The sequence below is a fragment of the Mesoplodon bidens genome (genome assembly GCF_964165515.1).
Source record: "Mesoplodon bidens genome assembly, chromosome: 19".
Lineage (NCBI taxonomy): Eukaryota > Metazoa > Chordata > Mammalia > Artiodactyla > Ziphiidae > Mesoplodon > Mesoplodon bidens.
This window is the reverse complement of record NC_138179.1, coordinates 55292230-55306568: the sequence shown is the minus strand read 5'-3', so window position 1 is coordinate 55306568 and position 14339 is coordinate 55292230. Positions and strand designations below refer to the sequence as shown.

Sequence of the window (14339 nt, the reverse complement as noted above, 5' to 3'; positions counted from 1 at the left end):
ACATTTTTTTTCATATGCTTGTTGGGTATCAGTATATTTTCTTTTCTGAATTGCTTGTGCCTTTTCTGTATTCATCTTGCCACCGCAGTGTTTGGCTTTTTCTTATTGTTTATGATAGCTCTTTATATATATATCTCTTTGTATATATTTATGTGTATGGGACCTTGTTTAGCACCGATATTAAAATTCTTTTCCTGGTTTGCATCTGCCTTTTAGTATTGTTTGTAATGCTCACACTGGGAAAGCGCTGGATGGTGGAGTTGGACAAGCCTGGCTCTGCCACTCACTAGCAGTGTGACCTTAAGTGAATTATGCAACCCCTGTAGGCCTCTGGTTCCTTGGTACTACATAAGGATTACAATAGTACCTGAAAGGATCCCAGAAGGGTTAGCTTTTAAAGAAGAAAAGGGAGAGCTCTTTTAAGGCTGGATGAAACCACATTTAGAGTATGTTTTGGTGGGGGTTAAGGCCATTGCAGGAACTGACATTGATTGGGCTGTTTCTTTGCAGTTAAAGAGAAGTGAGGTAGATCTTATCTAGGGAAGCCGACCAGCCCTCAGGCAGGGTTTCCTGGGATGGTGTGGACTTGGGGTGAGTTCAACATAGAATAATTGTTGATTCTCTTTGTACCAGGCACAGTGCTAAGTGCCGAGGGATACAGGATGAATTAAGACCTGTTTTTTGCCCTCAAGGAGCTTACAGTCCAGTGATAGTGATGATGATGATGATGATGATAATAGCAGCACTAAAATGCACTGAATGTCTACCATGTACCAAATACTGTTCTAAGCACTTTCCTCGAATTTCTAACTTATCGCAATAACCTATTATTATTATCTTCATTTTTCAGATGAGGCTCAGAGAGTAAAGAACTTGTCCAAGGCAGTCTGACTCCAGAAACACATACTTAGTTATTCTGGTACAAATTTAATGAAGCAAGTAATAAAATGGAGGGATACACAGGACATCATGAGGGCAAAAAGCACCATCCCAGAGTCTGGTTCTCAGCTTCCAGAATTTGTCAGTGTACCCAAGCAGATGAGGGTCAGAGGGATTGATCTGTGCTAAATAATCTTAATAATATATAAATAAAGTTGCTAATTCACAGTGAAAAGCCTGAGTGACCAGTGATTCCGAACTCTTATGTTCTTTGGTCTGAATATTCTTTGCCTAAAATAAATTTATATTAGAAGCTAAATTACAATCACAAGATCATCAGGGACAGAAAATTACAGCAAAGGAAGGTAATCGAATGATCTTAATTGTGAGTACCGTCCTTCATGGAATCCAAGAAGCCATCAGTTTTAAGACAAACCTCATTCATGTATCGCTAAGAAAATGCTGCAGATTAAAGAATGACACGTCACCAATTGTTATGGTATATGTCGGTTTCACAGATGTAAATATTTGGGGGGAAATGCATGTCTTAGAATTAACTAATATTTATTTGTAAATATTAATTAAGAATCTACTAAACGGGGCTACTGTAGCAAACAAGACTGAAATAGTCCCTAGATTCACAGAGCTTATAGTCAAACGCAAGGCAGGCAAGGCATAACAGTGGTTTGGTGGTGAGAGCACAGTAAGTACAAGTAAATGAAGTTGGTTAGAGTTTGATGGATTGGGGGAGGAGGGGAGGCAGGGAGTATAATAAGACATGATACTGGAGAGCAGTAAGCAAGTGCCGCATCACAGAATAAGCCGTGTAGAAAAGTTTGAGCTTTACTCTGAGGACAGTGGGACGTTCTTCAGTGGTTTGAAGCAGAACGTGACACATCTGAAAGGTCGCTCTGGCTACAGTGTGGAGAGTGGATTGGAGGGTGGGGAGCAAGAACAGAGATGGTGAAACCAGTCAGGTGGATACTGCGGTCATCCAGGTGAACGATTGTAATGTTACGGTAGGCCAGATATATAGATACACAGATTTCTGATGCTGCTCAAGGATATTCATAAGCAGACTGGGATGCTTGTGTTCATCGGCCAGATCACGTTTTCCTTTGAAAGTTCAAAAGACAGCTGACTAGCCAAATTCGTGCTCTTTCTCTCTTCCCTGCAGATTCTGTCTTCATTTATTACGTGCATTCTTCAGACTCATTACAGTACTGTTTCTTATAATTAGGTTAGCCTTATCTGTGTGTAACAGTTAGGTTACATCATAAGATGTATTGACATGTGCGCTTTCTAGTCACCCTGACGGACTTGTAGCTGTTAGTGCCTCCTCCAGCCACCCACTTACTAACACTTCCTTAAAGTGGGACATTGTGCAGGTGGTTGACTTCAGATGTTACATTTCGATGTTTCCTTGTTTCAGCCTCATTGTAATCTTACCTTGAGGTTTCAGGGAAACCTTATCATCAGTCATTAGCACAGTTAGGAGATGGGGCCTAATGAATAATGAGAGGTAGAGTTGGGTGGGATTGTGGGTTTATGTCTGGAATAACAAATGTGGAAAATTTGCTAGGACATCAAGAAATGGATAAAAGATTATTAAGTAGTTAAAAGGACCCATTTAAATTTGAATACATGGATTTATGGTAGGCCAGTTCTAATAGTTTTTAGTCTTTCTGCGGCAAATCATTATAGCCTAGAAGACTACAAATGAGAGATGGATGCTGAGAGAGATCCAGGACTGGATCCAGGTTTGAGCACCTAACAGAAAGTTACATGTCCATACATTAAGGAAACTGTCAATGAATAAAGTGTCTAGTGAACCTAGGAAGTGACTAGTGAATTAAGTGGAGAATGTTTGCTTGTCTTAGACTAACAGTTCAAACATTAGGTCCTTTGGCTCTGGTTCCGCATGGCTGTTAGGAATGGGAGAGTCAAGGAGGAAGGGGTCAAGGGGATTGGTAGGTTATCAGACAGGGGTGCTTTTAAAACATTTTATTATACAAGTAAATTGTGTTTATTTTAGAAAACAGGAAGTACATATAAGCATACAAAATAGAGTAAAATTTCACTCATAATCCCATTGTCTAAAGATGATCACTGGTAACATTTGTTGTGTTTCTTTCCGTATGTTCCTACACATATTTTTCATTAAAAAGGGATAATACCATGTATACGTGTTCATAACTTGGTTGTCTTACTTAATAGACTGTAGGTAATAGATTATAGACTTTCATGTTAATAACTACATTTCTACACTTTTATAATATTGTTTTTAATGGCACTCTCCATTAGATGGGTATACCGCAACCGATCTAATCAATTCCATTTAACATAGCATTTGAAGTTTTTAATTGGAGGAAATGGATTAAAAGGAAGGAACACAAGCCAGTACAGAATTTATCTAGAAAGATGAGTATGAATCACAGTGATGAGCCTGGCAGTGGCAGTGATTGAATAATGAAAGGTAGGAAGATAAAAGAGATACTATAGTCAGCAAATAGTACTGGTAGCTATGGAGAAAACTGATCCCTCCTGACGCTTCGATTCAGTCTCTCATGGGAAGTGAGGGAAAGTCTGGCTTCCATGGAAGGAGGCAACAGGAGGTGTCAGTTTTCAAAGGCAGAGGGAAGAAATAAGGACTACAATATGGATAAAGAAGCGTTTGCTCGTAGTGTTAGAAGGAGTCCCAAAGTGGAGGAAAACAGTAAGAAAATAACATTCCTTTGTGTGTTCAGGAATGCACAAGACGTTGAGGCGTAAAGCGCCGTTGTTTTACGTGTCTGGCGCCAGACTGCAGAGTTTTAACTCCTGCCTCTCCACTGGCTGTAGAACCTCCAGCAAGTTTCTTAATTTCCTCATCAGTAAAATAGGGATAATAGCATACCTACCTCCTAAGGCCGTGAGGATCACCAGCGGTTAATAAGGTGTCAAGTGATTAGAACAGTGCCAAGCACACAGTGAGACTCCGTACACAACAGCTCTTATTTATGCCGAGTGGAATGAGGACACCTGTTGGAAACAAAGGGACTAATAATTGAAGTGAGAGCAGACTCTTGCAGCAGGAGCTACAGTAGAGATACAAGCGGCACACACTGAGCACTGGTGAGGAATCGATAAGTACAAAGCACGTGGTCGCTGAAGCACGTGGAGACAGCTATTCCACACCGCACACCACAGCATTCTGCATGAAGTGACCATGGACCTGTGTGTTCAGACATCATTTTGTTTCTCCTTGTGGCCTGGGGAGAGAGGCAGGCAGACATAGCATAGAACTAAGCAGTAAGTCCAAAGGACAGTTAGGAAGTTTAAGAATTCAGCCCTTAGAACCCAAACCTCATTTCCTCCCTAAGTGCCCTTAGAACTAGGGGGTTTTGTTTCCTTTTTGGCTCATTTTCCCAGCGGTTCCCCACCAAGAGGGGTAGCCTGCTGCTCAACCCTCCCCACACCCATGGGCATTTGGAAATGGTGTTGGGGACATTCTTGATGGTCAGAATTTCTTGGGGGCGTCTAAGTAGTCTGGCGCCAGGACCACTGAGCGCTCTTCAGGTGTGCCGACAGCCCCACGTAATGGAGAGCCGCCTGCAGAGAAACACCGGTGGTGCGAAATCTGTGTTGTAGGGTGAGTCAGTCCAGAATTTCCCCAAATAGCAAAGCGTAAGCCGCATTCTAAGGATTATGTTCGAGTAGACGTGCGGAGACTTAGGTACTCCACAAGACATTTTCAGCAAAGTCCTACTCTGGGTTGCAATGTCAGAAATTGCTCACAGATCAGCTCGCCTGTGCTTAGAGGCAGAGATGCATCTGTGGGCTTGGTTCCCTGGAACACAGGAAGGCCATTTGAACACTTCTTCCTGTAGGATGTGGAAGATCACGACTGTCGAAGCCTTTTTTGTTCTTTTAAGCAAGCCCAGATGGTAGGTTGTAAGTAAGTTTGAAGTTGTATCTGCTCTTTTTTGTTAAGTCCCGACTTTGAGGAACTCTTTTATGACTGTTAGAATATAATATGCCGTAAGGGAGAGGAGTGGAGACCTCCTTGTTTAGTACGAGGAATAGCTGGAGCACACACTTGCCGCCTAGTGTGTTAATCCTGTTTTTGTGTCTGTGTTCGTCTCAGGAGAGAAACCCTTTATCTGTGAAATCTGTGGCAAAAGCTTCACCAGCCGCCCCAACATGAAGAGGCACCGCAGAACTCATACAGGCGAGAAGCCCTATCCGTGTGATGTGTGCGGCCAGCGGTTCCGCTTCTCCAACATGCTTAAGGCCCACAAGGAGAAGTGCTTTCGGGTGACCAGCCCCGTGAACGTGCCGCCTGCTGTCCAGATCCCACTCACAACCTCCCCGGCCACCCCGGTTCCTTCTGTGGGGGGCACCCCCACGAGCCCCGCCCCTCCCATCAGCATGAACCCCGTCAGCACGCTAACCCCTCGGCCCATGCCTCACCCCTTCTCGCACCTTCACATCCACGCACACCCTCACCACCCACACCACCTTCCTATCCCCCCGGTCCCTCACCTCCCCCCACCTCCAGCTCTCTTTAAGAGTGAGCCTTTAAATAACAGGGGCCAGGGTGAGGACACCTTTCTGCGGCACCTGGCAGAGAAGAACAGTTCAGCCCAGCATCACTAACATCCGTCTCCTTAAATGTGTTCTCCACGAGAGTTCCGTGCCCCGGTGTGAGTTTGCAGAGTGGGGGTTGGTGAGCGTTTCTGTAGTTGTCAGACTCTCCCCAGCCTCCGCCAAGAGCTCTGTCATCGTCTTGGTGAATCAGCACATCCGAGGGAGTGGACGAGAAGACCTTGAGCTCACGGAGGGAACTGTCGAACCAGGGAACCACCGAACTAAAGCCCAATTTGCTTGCATTTTCTGGTGACTTTTATAAATTTCAAATACTCAGACTTGTGGAATTTTATCATTTCATATCAGCTGATGAGGTATGCTTGCTTTTATATCCTGGACTTCTCCTCAAAGAGGAGACAGGCCTGGTTTCCTTTGTACTAATCGGGAAGGCTGTGACATTAATCCAGAGCATTAATTGTATCACTGTGTATCGTAACATTCTTTTCAGCTTTTGGTGCTGGCTTCAGAGTTGAGCCAGCCGTGTTTCACAGTATATCAAGCATTATAGAGAAAGACAGAAATTTTCTTCTTTGTGTAGCTCTCCTAATGCACTCTTTATTTTACTACAGAAATTATTTTAGAGTTTTTGTATAGACTTCTTTAGTAGTCTGTTTCTAAAATGAAATGTATTTCAATAAGCAGTGTAATTTTTTCAGTGTAGCTGGACCTATGTTGTAAAATAGAAAAAATTTTTATAATCATCAAAATGGGATTCTTAAAGATGCATATAACTTCTATAGTTCAAAGTTAGTCTTACATCCGTACAACTCAAAGGTGCTTCAGAGACTAGATGTATCTGAAAGGGTCTCCAGACCAGGTTACTGCGAAAATGAGGTTTTGCTTTCGGAATTTGGCATAAGTAAGTCCTTGGTAGTTTTTTAATCTCTGCTTAACACTCGGGGGCCTGTTAGGCTCGTGGACATGCTGTGTCCTCCATGTTTCGTTCAGTTCAGTTAGTACGTTGAATGGAATGATTTGCAGAGGGTTGAGCCTTTTCCAGGGAGGTCACCTGAAGCTGGCCTGCTTTGAAAATCTGAGTAAAGCTGTTCGCCCTCAAGAGGAGGAGGTGGCGGAGGCTGTTTGCTCTCAGTCACGTCTCGCTTCCCCCAGAAACGTGTTCAGGTTCAGCCTCTGTGGGACGACCAACTGAAGTCTCCTAATACACTGCTCACTTTAAGGTTGCTTTATTTTTCTGGAATTGTGACAAAAAGATAAAATAGTACACTAAACTCACAAACACGATGTTGCTGATAGTGGCTGAGAAATTTGGATAAGAACACAAATTGGTCATGACTTTTAAAATGTCTCTTCTGTCCATGGATGTAGTCACAACTTCGAGCTATCCTAACACAGTTTAAATTGTGGTGAGAGAGAGAAAACGACATTTTGCTGCCCTGTCCTCTGCAAGCGATGATATGGTAGCTGCCTTCTTGGTGATGAGGAGAGCCGCAAGTGGGGCAGGTCTGAAAGAGTGTGGGTCACGTCTAAAGAGCATGGTCAGTCAGGAGCTCGTTATAAGAAAGGCTGAACAGAAGGGCTAACACATTGGTTATATTTCACTGATCACATTTATCCGGACTCAGCGTAGCTAAAACTTTTGTAATTTTTCATCTCAGCGAACTGAGTTTCAAAGCGAGGTCTACTTTCTTTCTTTCTCTCTCTCTCTCTCTCTCTCTCTCTCTCTCTCTCTCTCATTTTTTTAATCTTGAAATTTCTTCATTTTCTTTCATCAAGGTTTTAAATCTCTGCCTGAATCAGAACCCTGACTTTTATTTATTGTTTATTTTTAATGTTAAGTGTGCAGATAGACTTCAGCACTTTTCTGGCTGATGAGCTCTGTGGTAGGAAGACTGGATCTCTTTCCATTGGGGTTAAGTCCCTGTTTTTAAAATATCGCATTCTCCGTTAGCTTCTTGGTTTAATATTTCCAGATTTTTTCCTTCTGATTACTGCCTTTGTCTTCTATAATGAGCATAGGAAAATTTGGGAATGAGGCAGAAAAGTATCTCAAGACATACTTTTCCTGTTTTGGGATGTAGCTTCTAAGGAATGTGGTTTTAAATATTTGTATACATTCTTTGAACATTCAAGTACCCAAACCAATAAGAAAAGTTAATTCCTTATTTATGACTGTTAGATCTTTAGTGGCTGCCTCCCCTTATTTACACAGTCTCCTTGGCGTTCCATGACAAGTTTGTGGATATACACCTTTGTGTGGACATGCCATTATTTCATGTCCAAGCTTCTAATATTAAAATGATGTTTAAGATATAAATTACAGCTTAGTTAATTGGTTATGCCTTATTTTGTTCTAAATAAATTTACAATATTGGGCAGCAGTTCTGAATTCTAGACTTGAGACCACTGAATCAATCATTTTATGAAGTGTACTATAATTACACACTGAAAAATTCAGGTAGTCGTATGTGATTTTCCATTCAAGTGAATATAGCCATAAGAAAATATCTACTACATCGGAAAACCAGTATTAAGCATATAATCACCACCATCCTTAACAGAAGCAAAGAAAGGATTATCTTTTTTTTAAAAATCAGCATTGTCACACAATACATTTCTTAGTGAAATGTATTGTGGAACAATCTGGAAACTTCCAATTTTTTTTCCCTAGATAAGTATACCCTCCCTGATTTGGGGTTTCTGGTCTTCAGGAAAACTGCTCAGACTATAATGACTCCTCATCAGTGTCATATTACATATGCCTAATGAAATGCATTAAGAATACTCATAACATTAATGCTTCTGGATAGAAGAACTGCAGAATTAAGCCTTAAACATATACGTGCATCAGGTTTAACACGCTTAAGACTCAAACTCAGGGTTAAAATTTTGATTGGGGTCCTTTACGAAAATAAAAGTTGCATTATATGGTGTGTTCCCTCCCACCTATAGTACAGCACCCTGTGACTTCTTCAAAACTTATTAACTACTTGTTATCTGTTTATGAAAAAAAGAACTATGGAGGAGTTTGAGTTCTCAGCCCTTATCTGTACTTAAATTTTAAAGACAACAAAGGCCACATTTCAGCATTATATAGATACCAAATTGAGGCTGTTTCTCCTGACTTAATTTTACTGTCTTCAAAGGCTTATATCATTGCTAGAGTTAAGACTTACTTGAAAATTCCCGGCTTGAGTTGCTATTGCTTTGTAAATTTCTTTTGCACTTTTCTATTCTTTTCTCATAGATTTATCATTCAAATATAAACTCTTCCTTAGCCTTAATGAAAGGCTGCTTGTTGCTTTCTCAAATTGAGTGGGGCAGGCTCATACTGAGTCAGATTTTACATTTGAATGAAGAAAATAAGATGAACAGCTTAAAAGCATGTGGCTTCCTTTACATGTATATTTGTGATTTGATCCTTATTTTTAGCAAGCAGGGAAGTCTCCACATAAGACTTTACTACAGTAGTTCAGAGTAACCTTTGCAAATCAGTTACGTATACTTTTACAGTCTGCCATTTTTACATTAACTGTTCTAGATTAATGACTGAGTGTGGATATTACCATAGTTGTACCATCTTTTTTAAAACTACATTGGTTGAAAGTACCTTTTCATTGTGGTTAGAATGCTCCCTATAATTTGATTGTCCCTTGTATACTAACTGGAGGCAAAATACTCTGAAGAGATACTTGTAAACTTTTAATTTTCTACTTCTTGAGATTTTTTTTCACTTTTTATGTTTTTTGAATGGATATGCTTGTTTTGCTTAATTTTTATTTCACTGGAAGTTTTAAATTTTAAGAAAATCAAGCAGAAATAGAAATCCATTGCAGATGTGTATTATATTTACCACATCTTGAAGATTTCCGTTAGTGAAACACAGAATGGTAGGTGGGGTTTTAATGTTTAAAAAGAGAGAGAGAGAGAGAGAGAGAAAAGAAAACTAAAGTTAGAGAGACCCATCTGTTTGAGCTACTGCATAAAAGAGACAACTTTTATTACATCGCTGATCCACGTGATGAACATTTCGATGCTGTTCCAGACTGTATGGGAAGTATTTGATGAAACAGGGATAAGTTACATTTAAGAATTTTATCAACTATCTCCCATTACAAAAATCAACTCACTTGGAATTCTTCAGACTATAAAATTGAGCAAGTAAATATTGGGGTTTAATTTTCATTTACCCAAACCAAGATAGGAAATTTCCCAAAAGATCATTTTTTTCAGGAAGGAAAGGTCATTAGCCACTAGAGATGCTGGCATTATTATGTACTAGCAACACCCTAGCTAACCTGCTCCTGTCCTCTGTAGTGTTTATAACAAATAACAATGACCTTCCAGCCCTGGACACTACCTCGATAAAGCAAACCAGAGATCCTCTCTACACTTTCTATGGAAGCCATAAAAGTTGCCATCAATATATCTACTTTCATAGCTCTGTACTTTTATACTCTCTAGACTTTTTATAGACTTTGTGATCAGATCTTTTTGTCTTAGAGGATAGGTTTTGCAAGATTCAAAGGAAAATCAAACTCCTTGGTTGTCCCAGCTTTGCAGCTTTAGCCTCAGTAAAGTTGTTTAAAGAACTAGATAAGGTACCACTTACCAAATTTTTCATTAAATTATTTTGCAGAATTGCATATCGGGAAAACAAACGTCTCATCCCCTAAGTAGAAGCTGTGTTGTTGTAAGAAACTACTTACAGAGTGGATTTCTACCTTGTTAGACTCTGTGTATAACTTGATAACCTATGTATTGTCATAATGTTCCTGGAGTTGTTTTTATTTCCTTATGACAGATTAGTGAGTGTACATCTCTCACGAATCCCGTTTTATCTCACTGCAGCTTCAGTCTCTCTCACTCTGTTCTTGAGTGCCTTCAAAAAGCCAGCATCATGGAACATTCTTTTCCTGATCTAAATCCTACCTCTGATGATTCATCCTCCATGACCATTGGAACTCACTCTTATTCCAGTTGATCTGTCTCTACAAACTAGCTCTAAAACCCTGGATGTGAATTTTTTATGTATTTCTGTTTTGTTCCCCCATGTCGCTTTTAGATTACATTTTAAACTTTTATTTATATCTTATTTCTTCATGCATTACATCTCTAGTGATGAAAGGCTTTATCCTTATCTTAACTCCTCATGTTCCTTTCTTTCACCAGAAAGTAGACGTTCCTTTCAAAGGAAAGGTCATTGGGCTTCCCTGGTGGCGCAGTGGTTGAGAGTCCGCCTGCCGATGCGGGGGACGTGGGTTCGTGCCCCGGTCCGGGAAGATCCCACATGCCACGGAGCGGCTGGGCCCGTGAGCCATGGCCGCTGAGCCTGCGCGTCCGGAGCCTGTGCTCCGCAAGGGGAGAGGCCACAAGAGTGAGAGGCCCGCCTACCGCAAAAAACAAACAAACAGAGGTCATTGAGTATCTCTTTTGAACATCTTTTTCTCACCTTAGTCTTCCCGAATGCCTCCCCTTTCTGATGAAGGGATCTTGAATGCTGCTCTTGCTATGCCCTATTCTGATAGGCTCTCTCTCTTCGAGAAGCATTTGGCCAGGTTGTACCCCTAATGTTATTTGAGTCAAATTAATTTAAAATTGCCCTCTGGGTTTACCAGAAGTCCTTGACTGACTTTTGATCTGCCTCTCTCATCCTTCTGTCCCTCAAAAACTTCCAGTTACTTTCTCTTCTACTTGTTCTAATTAATTTTTAAAATAGTGTGGATACGTAGTATATGAAGGATGTAATAAAAAGGAGGTTTCAGTGTGTTCTCCATGTGATATGAGCACCTTATTGATAAAACATTGTAGCAATTGGCTCATCTTTCACAGTCAGAACTGCAGTTTGTGCTGCGTACAGGTCTCTTGCTCCCTTTCAGTTCTCCTCCCAAACTGAAAACAAATAGACCTCATTAAAATGAGGAAATCAGATGGCTTTTTTTTTTTTTAAGTGAATGAAAGCTATTGAGTTGAGTATTTTGGCCTTAGTCGAAATTTTTCCTTTCTGACTTAAAACGTCATGCCTCTTTCCTTAAAGTGGAGATAATACTAATACTCAGGTTTTCAAGGCTAACTAGCCACCACATGAAGTGGGAGTCTAAGAAGGCAGCTGTTCATAAATTCTTGTTCCTTTTATCTGACGACAGTATGTGAATCGGTGGGATAGTGTAACATTGTGAGAATGCTTATGTTTGATAACGAATAAATTCAGGACATTTCAAGATGTCACTGGCTGTTTGGAATGGGAATACTCGTTTACAAAATGCAAAAAGTAGATTGCTACAGAAATAAGTAACAAGAGTTTCTTGTTGTTTGAAATCTTTTTGCTTTAGTATGCCTTGATAGTCCCCGAACCTAGAAGTTTGCCTCTTTTAGGTAGTAACTGGCTACCTAAAGTAACCACTTTGAATCTGTGGCTTTTCTCCTGGGAATCTCAGGCAGTACAGCAGTGGGAGCCCGTGTGGGGAGTGGGGGAGCGGGGGGTGCTCACACCTGAGGAGCCACATCCCTGAGACAGACTGTTGGCTTGTTTCATGTCGTCGTATGTAGGAGACGTTTGGCACAAGTATCAAAGGGCCTTCGCCCCCAAGAAGTGTCTCCTCCACTTTCTAGTTTCACACTATTTGAGCTTCCCTGGTGAGATCAGGGATGTTACAAATTACTTGAAAATGATGTGGGGGGACGGGGCAAGAAGGGGTGGGAGCTGAATTTTGCTTAACTAACTGTGGAAGGAAATCTGGAACTTGCATCGTTGGTTTTGATCAACCAAAGAGCCTGTCTCTATAGCGGATGTGCCAAAGAATCAAGTTGTTTCTAAATATCCAGCTCCTCTGAGCAAACACAGCTTCCTTCTTACCTGACTTTTACAGGTGAAGAGGGACCGTGTGATCACAAGGCCAGAGACACCAACTCACATTCTGCATAGGACTTGAGGCTGCGTTTAATTGCATTCAGAAGTTGGTGGGAAATACTTTGTTCTTTTAGAAGCTCCAGCCTATCCTAGAAATATCTTTTCTGTGCTTCATTATTCGACTCATTAGACTTGTTCCAAAAGTGAAAAAGAAAGAAACTCTGTGGCGTAGTCTTGGTGTCTACTGCTGAAGTTGTATCCCCAACCATATATATGCAGCCTCTGAAAATCAGATGAATTCTTCTCAATCTTCCATCAGTTTGAATATGCATCTTCCTCTTGACCTGGGCAGTATGATTCTGCTCCACCAGCAGTACTGGCTTTGTCCACAAGGGAGCAACCAAATACTTCAGCTTCTTTATTCTCACCTTCTAAAGAAAGATCCCGCTTTTAAGTCTCATATAGAATATTCTCTCTAGGCTCGATATTTATTCATAGATCTTGGTTTTTAAGACGTTTTCCCTTATTACTGAGTGCTCAGCCTTCATGATGGAAACAAAGGTTGATATGTGGGTCAGAGGCGCTTGTGGGTCGGGCATCTGAGTTAGCCTTTTTACATATTGGTGCCAGAGATTGAAAGCCAGAACCTTCCCACGGGGGATCCGTTGTGTGCTAAATGCAGAGCAGGAAGGCCACCCTCCTTACTTCTTTTCTCCCAAATCCCACCGCCAGCACAGGGCCATTACATCTCTGAGGAGGACACCAGCGGCAGGGGTAACTCTGGAGCATGAAAGAGGAAGTGCTTCTTACCTTCTGCTCCAAGCAGATGTCTGCCACAGCAGGGACCAAGTCAGCGGGGCAGCCCTGTGTCCTGACCTGTAGGGAGTCCCCTGCAGCAGCCAGTCCTCCCGGTTAGAATTCAGTTTGTGTTCCCTCTGTGTCAGTTGCTTGTCTTAGGGCTCCTAACCCTCATCAGTTCTCTGACCGCAAGTTTTGTTTGTGCTCATAGCAGCACCTTCCTCCCAAGAAGCAGGTCAGTAATCGACTAAGAGGAAACACCAGACCCTAACTTTTTAGCCCGTAGAGCCAGGAGGCATTTGTACCTGGAATGGCCTTGCGAACAGATACCTGCCTGGCCCTTTTTCCCCAGCCAAGTCTGACCCTGAGCAATACAGACAGATAGAGGCATCCACTTGTAAGCCCAGCACTTGGCGAAAAACAAAACTGAAGCTGTGATTGGTTTAGGTAACGGGGCCAGGTGTAACTTGGTTGTCTTTATTTTTATTTTCCCCGACAGTACTGAAATCACTTGCACTTTTCCTCTTTTCTTAAAGAAAAAATCCAGTTTGCTTGCCAGGAATTGTTCAGCGTTAGGTTTACAAAGCTTGTTGTTGAATGTTGAACATTTGTCCAAAGGAGTTTGACAAAACAGAAGCTGCTTGGTCCCTGTCCTGCCTGCTAGGTCATAAGGATGAAGGCCATGTAGCTGGGGTACTTGCGTCAAGTCCAGAAGAGGGCAGTGTCCCTCTCCTACCTCTGTGAGGACGCAATTGAAGGTGAAGTTGGACTCATGTAGGACAGGTACCTCTCGTGCTGCAAAGAAGTTTAGAGGAGTCTTTCAGTTGGGGAGGTGACAGGTAAGAGGACAGGATCTCGTAAGATGGGAAAGATACTGGGGAGAGGAGAGCTGCTTGGCCCCAGGGAACCGTGGTGAGGGGGAACCAAGCTTCCCTCCTGAGTCTCCAAACTTGCCCGGCTTCCCTGAGGCCTCTGTATTCCAGCATCCTGCCAGATCCCTCAATGTACTGATTCTCCCCCCTTGCGTTAACTATACCAATATTATTGTTTTAGCAATTGAAATGCACTTTTTAATTTCAACTCAATCATGATTTTAAGTATAAGAAATTTATAGACTGTTAAAACTACTTTTTTGTGTATTTTTAACCACTTGATGTAGCGTTGTTTATTTTATTCTTATGAGACTCTGGTACAAGGTGTGCCACTTCATGATGTTTCTGAGATG

The 14339-nt window shown here is 41.6% G+C and overlaps 1 protein-coding gene across 2 annotated transcripts in view; it reads left to right on the top strand.

Annotated features, from left to right (window-relative positions):
• ZNF652 (zinc finger protein 652) overlaps positions 1-9398 on the top strand; it is a 66101-nt gene extending 56703 nt beyond the window's left edge. For both annotated transcript variants that reach the window (XM_081219984.1, XM_081219983.1), the window contains one exon: positions 5006-9398. In XM_081219984.1, coding sequence (XP_081076110.1) covers positions 5006-5517 — 512 coding nt within the window. In that variant the 3' untranslated portion in view covers positions 5518-9398. The remainder of the gene's footprint in view (positions 1-5005) is intronic.
• The last annotated feature ends 4941 nt before the right edge of the window (positions 9399-14339 follow it).